The sequence below is a fragment of the Platichthys flesus genome, chromosome 8, assembly GCF_949316205.1.
Source record: "Platichthys flesus chromosome 8, fPlaFle2.1, whole genome shotgun sequence".
NCBI classification, from domain to species: Eukaryota; Metazoa; Chordata; class Actinopteri; order Pleuronectiformes; family Pleuronectidae; genus Platichthys; species Platichthys flesus.
Window position 1 is genome coordinate 18,232,635 of NC_084952.1, and position 18,267 is coordinate 18,250,901.

Below are 18,267 nucleotides of genomic sequence, written 5' to 3' on the forward strand. Positions count from 1 at the left end.
TTAGTCATGCGGTAATTACATATGTCGTCTTTTGTTTTCCGTTTCCCACAAAATGGTGAACATAATGAGGGAAAAGGAAAATCAGGAGAGAGAGAAAAAAAGGACTACATGCTGCTCTTTTTGTCTTCAAGCTCACTTAGGCCTGGGAGAACGTCTATGGGGTTTGAAATGGGAGGAGAGAGGTAAACAGGGACATTGCTTCTCCAGATGGGAAACTTCTGCTAAGCGCTAATGTGAATGCACAATGACGCAAATAAGCTTGATGGAGCTAGACATGGCAGCGCCTCTATTCGGGAATATGAAGTGAAAAAAAAAAAAATCTATTACAACTTTCTCTTCTTCTCTGGTTTTTTTCTCTCCTCTGTGATATCCATTTCGAGCCATAAGTGGAAGAGAAATGTCTTCATTAAATGTTTAAGGGAACATGTTTCATGTCTTTTTTTCATTCTCTTTTTTCTGCGCGCAGTCGTGCTCGACGGGGGGGGGGGGGGGGGGAGTCGATGAAACCAGGCAAGTACAAATGATAAAAAAACAAAGAATAGGAGTGACTGCTCCTAATGGGACTGTTTTCAGCAGCTGCATTAACAAGCCTGTTTGATTCCCTTTCTCCTAAGTGAAGTTGTCAGCCTATGTGTCCGGCCGCGCTATGTTTAGGATGTCTAAAAGAGTTGTGTTTTCTGGCACCGGCCGATTATAAATGCTTCAGGGGCGACCCTAAGTCTCTCTCCTCCGTGTTGCTCCACGGCCATTCTCAAAACAGAACCGAGAAATCCTCCTGAGCCGAGGGTCAAGAATCCATCACCGTGGTGTTTTTTGCAATAACACGCGTTTCCATGCAGGCCCTGTGGGAAGCAGGGGCCTGAGGGGAAAGAGAAGAGGGGTGAACCGCTCTCAAAATATCATAAGGCAACATATTACTTTCAATTGGATCCCTCCTGTGTTAAATAGGGTTAAGATACTTGCAGCTCGCTGAGTGTGGGTCTTTACATATGCTAATGTGAGTGTACCGAATTGTCTGCTTTCATTTCCATAATGTGAATCATCACTGTGCCGAGTTGCTTGGTTGATTTCCAGCTATGCTCAGAGACAAAATCCATGTTTCTTTTTCTTTTTTTGTTTACTGTAAAAAGGGACAAAGATCTGAGTTTTGTGAGGAATCACACAATAAGCACACACCTTTATATGCACGAAAAACACACACTTTTCACAGAGCACTGTGTCGTGAAAGAGTCCTATCATAGTGAATTACTTTACCATGACAGTTTTGATGAGAATGCGTCGCCTCGTCCTTGGAAATGCGGCACCGCAGTCGGTATGGTTGTGCAGACCCGGTAATGCTCTTCACCGCGGAGGCAACAGACTAAAGACACTTTTTTCGACGGATGAAACAATGAAGGAGCGGGAGGAAGAGGGGGGGGGGGGGGGGGGGGGGTGAGGAGAAACATTCTTTTGCAGACTCTGCATTATTGGATTTGGATCGTAACATGGTGGTATCAAGTTAGGCGGGAGAGGGCTCTGCGAATATCACGTTGGAATCACAATAGACAAGGGCCGATTGTTATTGCACCCCACCTCCATTAATAATTCAATCATTTGACCCGTGACATGATTTCCCGTAAAACAATCTGATCCTCTGAGGGCTGATGGGGATATTTGAAATCTTTGCGCGTGTGTGTGTGTGTGTGTGTGTGTGTGTGTGCGTTTTGACCTTCCCGTTATGACACAGAACCGATGCCCGAGGCCACAACTACAAGTATAATATTTCGAGGGGAGGAGAGGAGCGACAAGATATTGGAAAGTGAGAGTGCCGCAGCCGAACTGTGCCGGAGTGTTTCCCCCCCAAAACGAAAAAGATGTGCCTGCCCCCCCCCCCCCCCCCCCCCCCCCCCCCCCCCCCCCAAAGGGTGCTTCACTGAGCACGCCACAGAAATGGAAGGGCCTTACACAAACTGCAGCACTTTGAACCGAGCAGCACTCTGAGAGACATCAGACACAATGTACGCAGAGTGCATTAAAATATAAAAACACAGGGTGCGAGTGAGTGGGAACAAGGCCCGGTTTTATTATAATATATAGTTTCAGGGATCACTGCTGACAGAGGAAAACGCTGCGGCACCAGCTTTGGCCTGCTCCAACACAAAGACACACACACATTTGCGGACGTAGATGAATGGAGGGACACAAAGCACACAAACACACACAGACACACACACACAATCAAGACGCTCTCGTGCATGTGCAGGGACAAAAAGCAGGGGTGCCATCCATCAGGCTGGAGCGTTGGAAGGGGAAATCTGTCCTGTGATGGCTGTAAATGAGGACTGTGGCTGCGCTGTCACATTGTGTTTGGCCGGGACGCAGGAAGCTATCAGGGGCTGCGAGTGGCGGAGGGCACGGACCCTGTGTACAGATATAATGAAGTTGGGAGATAGCTGGAGCATTGACAGTGTGATTCTGTCACAGCTACCATAGTGGTGCACACTACTGCTGCTGCTGCTGCTGCTGGGAGGGGAAAAAAAGAAAGGGAACTAGAGAGAAGAGAGGGAGGCGAAGGGAGGGGAGAGGAGGTAAATTGAGTGCAGCGAAGAAACGAGTGAGGGAGGCAGAGAGAAGACAATGATCAAGACGGAAAAAACACGTGGGGAAAGAGAGACATGGAAGCAGCGGGGGTGCTCGAGCTGCCCCGCAGGAAAAAAAAAACACTGAGCTAATCGCTGCTGGATCGGTGAGGCAATCCTGGTGTTACAGCACAAGAATATTTACTCTAATTAGAGGCAGCTAATGTGTCTCCAGGTTGCAAGGCTGTCGGCACTTTCCTGGGAATAATTAGAAGCGTGCAGCATGAATTGTCCAGGAGAGCGGTGCAGGGCTCCCTTTGTACGCCCTTAATAGTCCACCGACAACAAAAGCAGAGTTAACAGATTGTTACGTGGTTTCCTCACCCGTGCGTTTGTCCAAACGGGTCATTAGGCCGATGCAGAGTAAGTCCTTCCTCCTGTACATCAACCCAAAGTGACTCCTCCCATCTCCCATGTGCTCCTCGGAATCTCTCTCCCTCCTTTTTTCCTGTCATTCCCCTTGACGGAGAATTCCGAGATGATAAACATAATTTCATGGCGTGTTACAGTCACCAGTCTTCCTAAGACGAAAAAAAAAAAACACACAGACGAAATCCTCTGTAAAAGAATTAATTCTGCTCTGCGGAGTCGGAGCCAAAATGTATAGATTTACAATTCCACACTCGAGATCCCCACTGCGTTTTAATGCATCATAAACACTTTTGGTCTCTGTTCCAATAAAAACACAGCGCGGGGGTGTAATATCTGGAGCTGGGGGAAATTAAAGCTGAAGTTCCTCTCCTCCTCGGTGCATTCCCAGCATGCACACACACACACACACACACAAACACACCAACACACAGACAGATATATATACACACACACACACACACACACACACACACACACACCAACACACAGACAGATATATATACACACACACACACACACACACACACACACACACACCATGCTTACACAGACAGATACACACACGGTTAATCAGCAGCCCAGAGAGAAATCTAAGACCACATCTACACCCAGTGGATGGAACCTGATACAACCACATCTTTCCCCCCTTCCCACATTCCCCTTTCTCTTAATCATCAACAAACACACACACACACACACACACACACACACACACACACACAAACGGCTCCTGCTGATAAATTAGTCACAAGGTTCAGTATGATTAACTAAAGTTAATGAAGACTGAAAGTGATCTCAAACAAGGTAACCATAGAGGGGAAGTCTTTAAGAAAACATGAACACTGCATTAGAAAGCCAGTTCTTTTTTCTTTTCTTCTTTTTTTTCTTTTCCATTTCTGCTTCTGCTGCTATTTCCAAAAGTCCTTTCAGTGTGCGGTGACAAACATAACCCTTCTGACTGGTGGAAAAATAAATCATACTTTCAAGTGAAGACAAATGCCTTATCCGCTGGGAGTAGCCTCGGGCTATAGTCATAATGGCCTCCCCCTCTCTCTCTCTCTCTCTCCCTCGCCTTCTCGCTGCCTCTTTCTTTTTCTCTCAAGGCAGGGAGTTTCCCCTGATCCAGTTTTAAATGTCCACCCGAACCAGCTTCACATAGCACAACGCCAGCGCAGCACGGATCACCAGTAAGGTGGATTTTTTAGTTTTTTAAGGCCTTGCCGATAAAGCTCGAGGATGGTGTGACACACTTTTAAATCCTGGAGGCAAAACTGCTGCAATCTACAAGCGCCAACAAGAGGCTCGAAAAAACATTAGTCACATCTTTGACTGTCAAAACAATATTACGACCAACCCATGGCACGAGGTCATCGCTCATGTCTGATCTCGTGTCGGAGCCATAAAATCGTGGATTTCCTAACGTTGCAATCCTTGTGTGTGTGTGTGTGTGTGTGTGTGTGTGTGTGTGAGTGTGCGTGTGTTCTGCTGGGCTCAGGCTTTGGCTCGGTGCGGGACAGGCCAGCTGCAGAAGTCCGTCTCCTCTCCTCTCTCTCCATTCCTCTGCTCTCAGTGCTATCAGGTTGCCACTCCTCCTCCTCCAGCCCATTACACAGGCCTCTTTATGCCGCGCTAAAAGCTGCTCATGTTCAAACACTCCTGGGAAAAGCTCCTTAAAACACGTCAGGATGAGAGGCCCTGTCTGGTAAAATATTAATAGGAAGTTAATTGGTTGTTAATGGACTGGTGCTTGGGTAGGAATCGCCCCTCCATTAGATAGGCCGCCGAAACAACCCGTCCAGAGGTGTCGTCTTACCACCTCCTCAATCTAATTGTTTGGCCCGTCGCTCTAGTTGTAGAGTTGCGGTAACCTGGTGTTAAAGACGTCATTTGCAGGAGTTTTATCGAAGGTCCTGCTAGCGTTGCTCGCCAACCGCATTTCCTCGGCGTCCTGGTATTGTGGGTGTTTGGTTACTCTGGCGTCAAAGTTTAAACTGTCGCCACTTCTCCATTAGCCCTGCACAGATTTTTTTTTCTTTTTGGTGTCATCCTCGCACACTGGAAGTGAACCCGTTCCCTCCCTTCATCCACACATAAGGAAAGAGTTTGAACATTTGTTGTTCAAGGCCAGTTTGTTTGTGCGCTCTGCGGTTGCCATTACCCAACAGGAAAAAAATCCCTCTTCTGCGAGAGCAGGCATGTAATATTGATGCAAGGCCGACTCGGAGAAAAACACAGAAATCAAATGGAATCCAAACTAAGTTCAAATGTCCACGTCCACACATACATTTTTGATCATTGCAAAACCTACAAGATGCAATTCCTTTTAAAGGAAAGCCACCAGGGCCGGAGTAACAGGGAATGTATATTTAGAAATAAGTGATATTTCAGCGTGTCTTTGCTCGATCCCAACTTCGTTCAGCTCCAGTTCATTTATGAGAGGGACAAATACTTGTTGAAAGAGCTGGTTCAGGAAATGGAACTTCGAGGTAGGCGGGAGAGGTTACCCAGACAGACTGCTGCTTTTTACAGTTTGGGTTTTTCACATGCACCATGTACCGAAAATACACCAGCTCTTAAAGATGTGTCATTTTCCCTCTCGGCCCCGCAAACAATTGTACAAATTGTAAAAGGACATTTGTTTTCCTCCTCTATTATCTGCAGATTCTTTAAATAAAACATTCTGATAAAATCTTTTTCTTGTGTGTTATGTGTAATAAAGTTACTTTTTCACGGTTTAGCCCTGAACTGTGCCTTTTATTAAAAGACATTCTGTGTTTGCCGTCACACTTTCCTGCTGTGAGAGCTCCCTTCTCGTGACTCGGACTATTTAACGGTAACCTAGTTCAAACATCGAGTGAATCCGTGTCCAATTACATTACCAAGCAAATGTCAATGGATCCAACAGATGTAGGAGCCTGCTGCCACTGCTGAGCCTCACTGACCGGGTGCAGCTACTACATCCGCCACTGGATGGCATCAAAACCCAAGCTAGATGTGCAGGCCTGGGCTGTTTCTGACAGGATGAAGAGATTGAATAAACCAGCCAGGCCTCCTCAGTTTGACTCCGTCATATGTTCTGGGTCCCTGCTTTGATCTATTACCTGGCTGGGGTGAGACTGGGTTAATCCCGAGGGGCTGGGTGATTCAGCGGTAGAAAATACTTGTGATGTTTTCTAAAGCCTGTCTGTCCACTTGACTGCACCACCGACTGAAATGAATCTATCAAGACAGAGGGGAAACGGGGAAGATTACTGTATTCTCACTGGCATGCACTCCAAAAAAGAGACCACACTCTGACCAGGCTCGTGCTGTAAAAAGCGAGAGCGACTCATTAACAGCCCTCAACCCTCATTATCGACCACCAGATACACACACTCATGCTTCAGTTTTATTACACGTTGGGCCGTAAATGTTGCAACAAAAATGAGCAGATTCATTGGACGTTTAGCAAAACTGTCAAAAAGCTACGACGAGTACATGATGATTACACAACAAAACACCGGCAAAGAACACTTTAAGAAACTGTAGAAAAGTTAAAACAGTATGAAATGCCCACTCTGGAAAACCTGTAACATTTCGACACTCAGAAACAATTAAACCTTTAAAAAAATGAAGTCACCATTTAGTCATCCAAGAATGTTGAGTTTGTGTCGCATGGCTTTCTTTGTTGTTTCTGCTGTGACATTGTGACAAATATACATTTTTAACATTAACGTCAACACTGTAACTCTCAAAAGTGCAATTCATTTGTCGTCGCCTTGAACCAGTCGACTGTTAAACCTACGGACGAGAGCAGCTTTCTGAAAAGTCTTCATATGGCGCTGCCTCTTAGCATGCACGTCTCAACCGTCTATCACTAACTGTCACTCAACGACTGGGTTCATCTAAGGTGCACACAATAACATTCATTGTGGGGAAGAGAGAAAATAAAGCCTGTCAAAATGTCGAACTACGGCAAACACAAGACAAGCTACGGTGATGTGAGTTCTACAAGGAGAGAAAAAAAGAAGAGAAAAGCTTTCCTTTCGACTGTCCTACCTCTCAGAATGAAACATGGCCCCTTGTCACAATCTGTACGAAGGGCTGAGGGAAGACTACGTGCCAGACCAGTGGCCACTCACAGGCTTTGCGTGGAGGAATGCATGCTAAATATTGTTTTAATCAGCTCCAGGAACATTTGCTGTGCGTGACACAGAGAACAGAGAGCGAGAAGAACAGAGTAGATGTAACTAGATTAGATTAGGCTGGAAGAATGTGCTGTATTCCTTTCTGTTAAAACCCACTCGTGGCCCCGCTGTAAAGAGGGGCTTATACTTCCTTCACCTCGTCAAATCATGAATCCTTTCTCGGAAGACTAGGTGTAGGGACTCCCTCTCTCTCTATCAATCTCTCTCTCTCCCTCACCCTCTCTCTCTCTCTTTCTGACTCTAGGCCGCATTGTGGAAAAGGATGGGCTTGACCATGCCGGAGAGGATCTTGGGCACGTGCACGCTCACAATCTCCGAGATCATCTCTGGGAAGTTGACACGCGTCTGCAGGGACTGAGCTTGGATGAAGAGATCGTAGGTGAACTGGTGCAGCTTCCTCACGACCTGAGATGAAGAGACAGAGGTAGACAGAGACAGAAACAAAAACTGAATATCATGCAGGGGTTATTAGCAGCAAAGACGATGCACTTAGATGTGAACGACATTGAAAGAGAACAAAGTCTGCCGATGAAAGAGGAAACAACAAATGGCACAAAAGCGCCGTCTTTTGCCACGACCTTTAAGACGGGGGTTTAAAAAGATGATACTCATTGTGACAATCTTAAGCTCCACAGGCAGGCTAAAGCCGAAAGGGTCTGAACTGTAAAGTCCCGATCAACTCTGGTCTTCCGCCTAAAAGATCCCTGCCAGACAGGCGCTGGCTGCCTGCCAGCTCTTAAGGCCTGGGAAGATGTGAGACGTGAGGGGGACACAGACAGAGCTGAGCCCTTCAGGGGTAAATCCACAGTGAAAGACGTGAGGCTCAAAAGGGCGGCTGCTCTGCTCACTGCGGCTGCAAACTTCCTGCAAGTTGTGCCCCCGGTCACACCCCGATCAGGGAAGTCAGGAGTTTTTCCTGTGACAAACAATAGTTCTCTCCAAAAATAGTATTAAAGCTGCTGAAGATATTAAAGAAGAAAGCAACTACTCCCTCTAGTGGTCGCTCATATACCAAGACTCTTTACATCCCTCTAAGCCCAATTCATTTTATTGTTTTGCTTAAATTACAGATGGGGAGATATTATTCGTGGCATGTATTGCACTTCTGTCCGTCCTGGGGGGGGGGGGATCCCTCACATGTGGCTCTCTCTGAGGTTTCTATGTATTTTTACCCTGTTAAAGGGTTTCTAGTTTTTCCTTACTCTTGCTGAGGGTTAAGGACAGAGGGTGGCACACCCTGTTAAAGCCCTATGAGACGAATTGTGATTTGTGAATATGGGCTATACAAATAAAATTTGATTGATTGATTGATATTCCTATATATTAAGTAGTTATATATTTTTTTTTCCTGCTGTTTTTATATATATACAGTTTATATTTTATTGTACTATCCACTCCAGCAGCACAAGAACACTTTCCTACTCAACACTGACACGATCACATCATTGCATTCCATTCCTGTATCTATAAATATGTTCTCCGTATTTGATTAATGTGATTTATGTATGTATGTCAGTGATGTGATAAGTGTACAAGCTACTGGATGATCTGAACTTCCCACGGGCTTAATAAAGTATCCATCTATCTATCTATCTATCTATCTATCTATCTATCCATCTATCTATCTCTATCTATCTATCTATCTATCTATCTATCTATCTATCTAGGTCACTACACCAAAGAAAACTGTTGCAAAATAAATTTACAGTATTTTTTTCTAAAATATTTTACATCATATTTTTTAAATAACAAGATATATAACGGCATTAAGTTTTCAATTTAAAAATTATAGCCCCCCCTCACCCCTGGTCGCGCATAAGACCACAAGACATCCAAAAGAAAGGAATTAAATAATAGTGTCAAAAATATACGTTCAACAACAACAACAACAATAATAATAGGAGGCAACCTGCTCTTCTCTTTTGAAATATTGATTAAATAACCGATAAAGCATTAGCGCATATAGAAGATGTTCAATAATAAATCATTATTATAGAGCATAATGATAAATAATATAATAAACCCGCTTCAAGCCGGTACATTTGAATACAATAAAATAAAATACAATACAATAGAATAAAATTTATATTTTATATTTTATTCTATTGTATTGTATTTTATTGTATTCAAATGTACCGGCTGCCATGACGACTTAATTCCCTTCGGGGATGAATAAAGTAATCTATCTATCTATCTATCTAAGATTTCTCCGGGTACTCTGGCTTCCTCCCACAGTCCAAAGTCAAGTTGAACTTAATTTTCTCCAGGTTAAAAAAGGTCAAGAGGTCTCTGAGCCATAGAGATGTGTCTTTAGGCCAAGCGGCAACTTCAACCCAGGAGTTCGAGCAGGAGTTTGAACAGAATGATGAGAGGTGACCGGGGAACATGCATTGTAAGTATTTAATGAGCTAACTCATATGATTCCACACTTGATATTACCACCTGTAGTCAGACAGGCACCTAAACTATGCTTCTAGTTTGTGAAAATCCAAGTCCTTTTATTACAGTTTCATAAAGCACTCTTTTTTTTTTTATAACTGCATTTTTTTTTTTTTACATTTACGACTCATTGATCCTCTACTTTAAAATAAAATAATTTATAAAAGTGAGAACCCCTGTGTCAGACCATCCTCCAGTGGACATTAATCATACAGAAAAATAGGGTTCACCTTGTGGCTATAAAACGTTCGGTGCTCTGCCTCCGGCTTAATCTGAGGCTTTTACAGGTACTTGACAGTCAGACAGGCGAGTCTGCTAAGTGTTTCTAGGAAGTAGTAAACTATCCAGGGCGGACTCTGGAACAAAATAAATTATTTCAATAGCCCACACTCTTAGAGTTTAATGATGGAACAGAATCAATTCAAATGTTTTTGTGTTGTTTTGCTTACCCCTGTTACGTTATGAGGTTATGTACGGAAGCCTACTGCATTCATTTTTTACGAGATAATTCTCTTATTTTCAAGTGATTGCAATACGCTTCCGTAGTTATGTTTTCACCACTACGCATTTGTTTTTCGGATTGTTTGTTTGAAAGAAAGATTGCATCAAAACTAACAGATTGATTATGAAGCTTGGTGGAAGGATGTGTGTGGGAAGAAATCACATGTTGTTCAGTTTCGGTTCAGGGGAAAGATCGAGTACTTATTTTTTCACTTTCATTAACATTGTCAGGGCGTTTTTCAACATTTTAACTGATTTCCCAGGGAATCATTCATGGTTCTTGATTAAATGAATATCAGATGGTTTAGATTAATTAAACTTAAGGGGACTGCTGGGTCTCTACGTGGTGCCATACTAGTTTGCCCAGGAATGTTCTATTTAGATGAGTGCAATCTGAGCAGGACTGAGCAAGTAACTGCAAAAACACATTAGAAGAACAGAAAACACTTAATGACTCTAGGTGTTTTGAGTGTAGTTAGCAAAAGCAACAATTTAATAAAATAAATGAGCAGGTGTTAAACTCATTGTTGACAGGTGGGAAACGTGTCAGAGCTGCAGGAGCCTCTTGCTCTGTGTGTTTCTAGATGTGTTTACATCTGCAGATCGGAAGTAGTGCCTCTGCCCTTTTCTCTACACCTACTGGATGACATGAGATGCAGATGGTTTCCTGCTTTGCCCATGTGTGTGGGTTTGCAGGGTACAGGTAAACCACTTCCTTATGGGGACAAAAACCAAGTGCTCTTAATGTCAATAACTAGGTTTTGGTTTCGGTTCAATTTAAATTACGGTTAGGTTTAGATTAAGGTTATATTTAGGGTAAGGATCAGGTGGTTAAGATTAGAGTAAGTCTCCAGGATATCGATGTAAGTCGGTGTAAAGTCCTCTGAAGTCATGGAGTAAGTACTGGGTGTATTTGATGTTTATCTTCATAACAATTCCTCAGGGACTATGCCACTTATGTTGCTGCACCGATGCTTCCACCATAGGGTTACTCTGTCATTCTTCTCTGCCAATGAGCAGCCAGTACACTGAAGTCACATGACACCTGAGTGTGTTTATTATTTGTCAGTGGGTGGAGATTTGTGCACAACCTGTTGCTGCACCCTCGGTTTGTCAGTTGGTAGAAAAATTAGAAGAATTTGTTTTGTCAGGGTGATGTTACTGAATATACAGACGTGACTGTAACTGAATACAAACAGACTGTTGCTTGGATTTTAAATGTAATTACTGGCTAGAAATTATAAAAAGTCAGTGTAGTTCAGTTAGTGAATAAAAAGGAAACCCTAGATTGCTGTAGACCAAACCCACTGTTTGTGTACTCAAGAGGTGAACTTTGATCCACACCATTTCCTGCTCGTGTGGTTCCGTGACACCAACTCAAATGACACTTATACATATTGTTTCAGAGTGAAATGTGAAATTGAAGCTGCGAGTGTATTACCGACTGGAGGTAGTCCAGCAGCTGCGTGAGCTGAAACAGCCTCTGTGTACGGGTGGTCTCTCCGCTGTGGCTGGCCAAACGGTCCAGCTCCTTGATGTAGGAGGTCCGCAGTTCATCAAAACAACGTTGGCTCTTGAGACCCTCCACTGGCACTGTGACCACAAAGCCAGAACACAACAATAACTCTCACGGACTTTATCCAGCCCCATCAATTCTCTGAGGTATGGCTGCGCTCTACTTTGGCTGTATTTCACTCGGCCCCGAGCTGACTCACTGATGCTGAAGAGGACCAGGGCCTTCATGCACAGGAACTCCTCCTGGGTGACCTTCAGCATGCAGAACCTCTGGGAGAGCAGCTTCATTCTCACACAGTGTTCATACATACTGGACACTTGCATCCGGTGGCTGTGAGGAAGGGATTTGGGTAAAGAAGAAGGGGGGAAAAAAACAGCATGAGAGGAGAAGAGAAAGAAGGAGCACAAGTTGCGAAATGCAAGACGAGGTGAGAAGCCAAAAAGGGTCAGACAGAGAAATATAGGAAGGGGGAGGACAATTGCTGGTGGCAGAAACATGAGTGGATGAGAAATAGAAGAGAAGTGGCGGAGGTGAGAAAGAATGAGTGAGATGGATAATGGAAAAAATAGAGAGGCAGAGCAAAATGAGGGTCACCTATAAAGGCAGGCTTATCCATGACTATACAGGTCAGAAGCAGCACAATAGAGTAACAGAGGTCGAATGCAGACAGAATGAGTGTCTCGAAAATGTTGCGCGAAATAGCAGCCAAGTAAAAGACGCTACGAGGGGCTTGAGGGATGGATTCAGCTTTCTGAGCAGCATCCTCCTCAAACCAGGAGGACAATGTACTGATGTGAGGCTGTGGCTATTTACACAGCTCCTTTCAGACAGGCACTGAACTCCAGATAATCTCCAGACATTCTCCGTCTTTATAGTTTGCCTGGCAAGGCCCTAAGTCAAAAGGTGTGAAAACGGCAGGAACCCTCTGTAGGTCGTGTTGATGATGTTTCTTTCTCCAGACAGACAAAAAAGGAAGATGAAAAATATTTCAGGATGAATAGGCGGTGCCGTACACGTAGAAGACGTCAACTCAAATGTCAGGAGAGCTTTTGTTGATAGGGGCTGAGGCAGGTGTTGATGTGCTGTTAACAGAAACATGTGATCTCTGCAGTGAGATGTCTTCATCACATCCTGCCTCTGCCTGCTGCACCAGGCCCAGCTCTGACGTGTGGTTCACGTGTAAAAGGAGAAAGTCCGGACCCAGTTGCGCAGACATCCTCCAGAGGTACTGTCTGAAAATAGCTGTTTCATGCACGGTCATGAACTTTGTGTTCAAGGTTTAAAAGTGGTAGGAAAAAACAAAAGTAGGAGAGCTGAAGTGTCAGAAGTGTTTTCATGGAGGCTGGAGGATGTTGCCGAACAAATCCTAACTTGTGAAACAGCTCAACAGCAGTTCTTAGAGACTGATAACGGGTTTTCATAAAGATGAAAAGGAATAAATCATCTGAGGTGATCCCTCTGCGGCCAGGTATATACGATAGAGAGGTAAGAACAGAATATACTTGTTTACCGTCTCCTAAAGACGGCGACATTCAGTGGATGATTTCTTTTAGTCTTTCTCTGAAGCTCATATTACACTATGTCTTTCTTTCAAGTTGTGGTGACAAGTGAAACCCCAATGTCACAATGAATTTTACAGATGTTCAGTGCGAGCAAAGTGTGTTTCTCCCAATAATACAACTTTTATTTAACTTTTTCCATGCAACGTTAGATCTTTACAGACAAACAATGTGTGAAGTGTAATTCAGATCTCGACTTACTCATTGAAGACTAGGTCTGGAGCAAAGTAGAGCATGGAGCTGTTAGTAAGTGTGTACGACCTCCAGCCCAAAGCGAACACCATCACCCCCATCCATGACAACTGAATCACTGACATCTGATCATCCACATGCAGGTCACGGAAACCTGTTAACAACACGCGTGTTTAATCACATGGGCTCGTCTGCTCGAGTCAAAGGGATGACAACAGGATGACAGAAGTTTACACATGTCAATCAAAACACATGAGAGGACCTTTGAACTACTGACAACAGAGATCACACAGTATGGACACACTGCAGGCCAGCATCACTTGGCTTCTAACGACATTCTGAAACTTTAACATTTCCCACATTCTTTTTTTATTTGGATAATCTTAAATCATCTGTGTCTGATATGGTTAACGTGACAATCCTTATGTGTATATTATCATATTCATTGCATAAAAGGGAATTGAATGCTTTATTAATGATTTTAAATAATCTGTTTACATCCCAATGCACTGTGGTAACCAAAGTAGATTTTTGAGGATATACTGTACATATATAGTTAATTTGATTCCTGTCCCCTTTTAGGAGGTGCGGTGTGTATCCACACTGAAACGTGTGTGTGTGTGTGGGTGTGTGTGTGTGTGTGTGCATGTGTGAGTGTGTCTAGTCACTTACTGTCATATATCCTCCGTTTTGTATGCCTGACAACATTCATATTGTGTTTGATTATACGTGTGGGCTCCCTGGGACTGTCTTGTATGTGTTTTGTGTATGTTTCAATAAAAAAAAGAGCAAAATTTGACTTCAATATGATCATATCCCCCTCTAGTGGTCCACATTTGAACAGGCTGATTTGCATTGCATGGGATATACCCCAACATAGCAGGTAGAGTTCCAGAGATGTGGCTAAATATTTGGCCCATCATCTAGTAAATAAGATTCTGAGGAACCATTGTGAACTCAAGATTTTAAAAGTGATGCTACTCTCTGCTCTTCCTCCATCTACCCACTCTGTCTCTCCTCATTTGTTCAATTCGGGCGGCAGGCCTGAACTCGCTGTGTTTTGCTAAGCAACATGTACGGATGCCTATGACTGGGAAGGATGCTGAAACCCAAAGACTACGACAGCGGATGATTGCGAACAGCCTTGGCAGAGGAGAACCATGGGTAGGATGGACCAGTTTGCAGCGTGTTGCCTTGGCCTGAGCTGTGTTACCTGGTATTGCCTTGGCCCAACGCACCACCGTTACCAGCTGTCTCTCCCCGAGCTCATTGAGGCTGGTGAGTAGTGACGCAGGGCTGTCTGGCTGCGCGTGGTCATGTCCGGCATTGACCACAGCTGGCTCGATTGCCTGCAGGATGCTGAGCAGCGATAGGCAGGAGCGCAGGGTCGGGGGGATGCTTAGAGCCAGGGCCTGGGACGCTGTTCGCAGACATACAGACAGGGTGACACACGAGCCAGGGGAAATAATACAAAAGAAGAAAATCGTGTACGGCAGAAGTATGCTCAATATTGAGTTAGCATAAAAATTGAGCTTGTATACGATACTAATCCTCACCACCTTGAGCCCTGGCAGCTGTACTTCCGGGAACCAAGATTGCATCTTTCTTCCCTGTCCTCTCTCGTCTGTCTCCGGTCCCCCAGGCGGCGAAAGGTTGCTCCTCCTCTCCGTTCCTTGTCTGTGCCGCTCCCTTCAGCCGGCGACCTGGAATCCACCACAGAAAACCCGGACGAGCAAAAGATAAAAATGGACAAAAATGAGATAAGAAGTGTAAATGTTTTTATTGACTTGTCTGATAAGACATTTCACAGCAGGAAACATAGGCAGACTATAATAGGAGTATACTCAAATGACTGTTAAGCCCAAGGAGCAGTTCCTCATCGTAACCATGTGGAAAAGTTTGGAATCATTGGCTGGTGGTCGAAGAAAAAAGAATAGCTCTCCTGGCCTGTGCTGAATTGCATTTGTTACACTGTATTTAAGCTAGAACATTTGATTAGTGAGTTCTGATCCAGTGCATTTAAGGTATCTGACCACGCTGACCCCTATTTTTGTTGGACACACCGCGCACACTCTCCTCCCTCAGTCTCCCCCCCTTCTGTTCTCACCTTTAATTCCTCACCTTTAAGGCTCATTCCCGACATGAAGCATCTCTTAAGGCGGCAGGAGGCGCAGTTTTTCCGCCTCAGCTTGTCGATGGTGCAGTCGTTCCGGCTGGCGCACAGGTGGTTCTGCTTACCTGGAGGCACAAAAAAAGTCCTGGGGGGATGAGGGGAGTGATTTCCACAATGCCTCGGCTTCCACTCATGGCAACGATATGTGGGTGTTTACTGATAACAAACAACTCTCCCTCCTAATGTCAGGTCACTGTGCCCTGCCTGCATGGAGCGAGGGAGTGGGTGTAAGAAATTAAATCAGCGGATGTGTGATTGTAAATGCGCACTGATGTGCATCTGTGGGGTTTGTGTGTGTGTTTGTGTGTGTGTGTGTGTGTGTGTGTCACACCCACCTGCAGCAGCCCTCTTGAAGAACACTTTGCAGCTGCCACAGGTGACTGCTCCATAGTGACAACCAGAGGCATCGTCGCTGCACACTTGACACACTCTTCTGTCAGACAGGTACACACCTGGAAATAAATTGTCATGCCTAGACACAAACACAAACACACACACACACACACACACACACACACACACATGCAAATAAAAAAAATGCTTTTAAAGGATCAGGCAGAATTCTCGCATTTAAAAGCAGCAACAATTTAGCAATAAAAACAAGGACAGAGAGTCAGATGATGCAGTAACAGCAGATTGAGGTCAGTGGGGCAGTCCTCAGAGAGTGCCTGGCTTCATGTTTTGATCTTTGCTGCACTAATTCCCTAAATCCAATTTTACCAGGAGACTTCCCCATCTCATCATTTATTCAGTGACAACAAGGGAAGGTGATTTTTTACAAACAAAGCAAACCCAGAATATATGAAATAGACTCCTGGTGAGTGCAGGATCAGCAACAGGTGCTGTATCTCTTGTTTATAGTGACACCGATATATTAAGTGGTGCTTTGTGGAGCTAGTCACAGCACAGACAGGGGAGTCTGCGATAGGGTGTCCTTTGGCTCAGTCCAGAGTTCATGCTGAAACATTTGGCCAAGGACGGAGAGGGAGAGGCACATGGGGCTGTAAGAGCTCCAAGATGATTTATGCCGATACAGAGCGACATCTGCAACTGGCATGGCATACAAAAAAACAATACTCCATAATCATGTTCCCCACGTTTGATTAACTTGCACTGTGCTGATGACGATGCCCTGTAGATCTTTACAGAAATATCGAGGCGTTAAGTGGGAAACCACGCGGGACAGCACAGCTTTTAAAGAATGTAAATCAAATTGAATAAAGCCTCACGTTTAAATGTGTAATACAAGGAGACAATCCAAGAAAGCAACGCTCATTAGAACTTGCTTTCATTCTTGGGGGATCAAAGCGTGGTCACTGGGCACGCCGTTCACGCTGCATTTCTCCTTTTGTTTCTCATTAAAGAAAGCCGAGACTCAATGGACGGTAGGAAAGAATGTGTGTGGCTATTAACGGAGCTGCCCTGCTGACCCGGTGCCAACGAACAACCCCAACAAATGGCTGTAAAAGTCTCCTTATTTACCTGAAAGTGCGATCTGAGCAGTCCACCCACACAGACGGCTCCGTCTTGATAGTGGGGAAAGTGGCTTGTCCTTGAGCCATTGCACTGTGGTATCTTTCCACTTGGCCATATCCTTGTGCCATCGCGCCACGCATGCCACCTCTGCCACACTGCTGCTGCTGCTCACCCTTTCCATACCAGACACAGTGGCATTCCTGTCTGGATCCGAGACCGGTTTGCCCACAATTACAGTATTCACCCAACAAGTTATGTCCGGCGGAGCCGCCTCTATCCGGCTCGGATCTGCCGCCGTATGCGCGCTCGTTGGCGCACCACACACCCGGAGAGTCCCTGTGCAGGTTCGGGTGGTCGGAGTAGGCAGGGTAGTGCTTCTGCAAGGGCACGAGCTCGTCCCCGTGAGAGGACGCGGGCAGATCCATCACGGAGCTCGCGAACAAGTTTGACTCCTTGCAGACGTATCTGGAAATCAGCGGGCCGTGCGTCACAGTGCCCTGCGCCCCGTCCAAGATTTCGCCCGCTCTGAGCATATCCATGCAGCTAACCTGCTGGATGCCGTGGCACACTTTTCCAAAGTCGTCCTCCGTCAGCGAGCTCGCGTGAGCGGCCGCTCCGAACTCCGACACCGCCCGGGAAGAAGTACCGTTCCCCGCGGCGGAGGATTCACAGTCCGGAAAGCCGCCGCCGGAGCAGTGGTTCGGGTTGTTGGGCGGAGAAGACGCCGGATCCAGCCCCAGGGACACTGACACCGCCTTGCTGAGCTCGGCGGTGGTCGGACACACGTAAGTGTCCGCGGAATCCGAGCGTGCATGATCATTCATCATTAACAAGTGCGACATTTCCTCTGTTTCGGCCAGGCGTGAGTGAAAAGCCATTCCCGACACGTGTCCAGCAGAGTTAAGAAAGTGCGCTCGGTTGCGCAGAGAACAAATAAAACAACACTTTCCAGGCAAGGGAACGCCTACCCACTGAGCCTCCGCTCGTGAGTCTCAGCGGAGAGGATCAGTCATCGACGTACGCTGCAGGATTCAGGGGCAGGGACGTCCCAGCGAGCTCTGCTCTGCTCCGCCACTGAGGAGCTGGCGAACTTTACATGCTGAATCGGTTCCAGCACCGGTTACATGCGATTCAAACTCGCCTCGTCAGCAGCGAGTTGAAGGAAGCGCAGGGAGAGTTTGTAAGTTTAGAAGGAAACACGGTTTTACACGCTGGACAACGACCCTGAACGCAA

At 45.4% G+C, this 18,267-nt stretch overlaps 1 protein-coding gene across 2 annotated transcripts; it reads right to left on the reverse strand.

Moving 5' to 3' along the window:
• Positions 1-6,365: 6,365 nt before the first annotated feature.
• Positions 6,366-18,142, reverse strand: LOC133959168 (androgen receptor-like). 2 transcript variants are annotated; one of them, XM_062394263.1, is made up of 9 exons: positions 17,040-18,142; positions 15,893-16,029; positions 15,506-15,622; positions 14,941-15,087; positions 14,598-14,804; positions 13,394-13,538; positions 11,833-11,963; positions 11,559-11,710; positions 6,366-7,582 (listed from the first exon to the last, which is right to left on the reverse strand). In XM_062394263.1, the coding sequence occupies exons 1-9, from the start codon at positions 17,909-17,911 to the stop codon at positions 7,418-7,420; spliced, it is 2,073 nt and encodes a 690-aa protein (XP_062250247.1). In that variant the 5' UTR covers positions 17,912-18,142; the 3' UTR covers positions 6,366-7,417. The 2 variants fall into 2 exon arrangements, with proteins under 2 accessions (XP_062250247.1, XP_062250248.1); XM_062394264.1 differs by having other exon boundaries at positions 14,944-15,087; positions 17,040-18,141.
• Between the last annotated feature and the right edge of the window lie 125 nt (positions 18,143-18,267).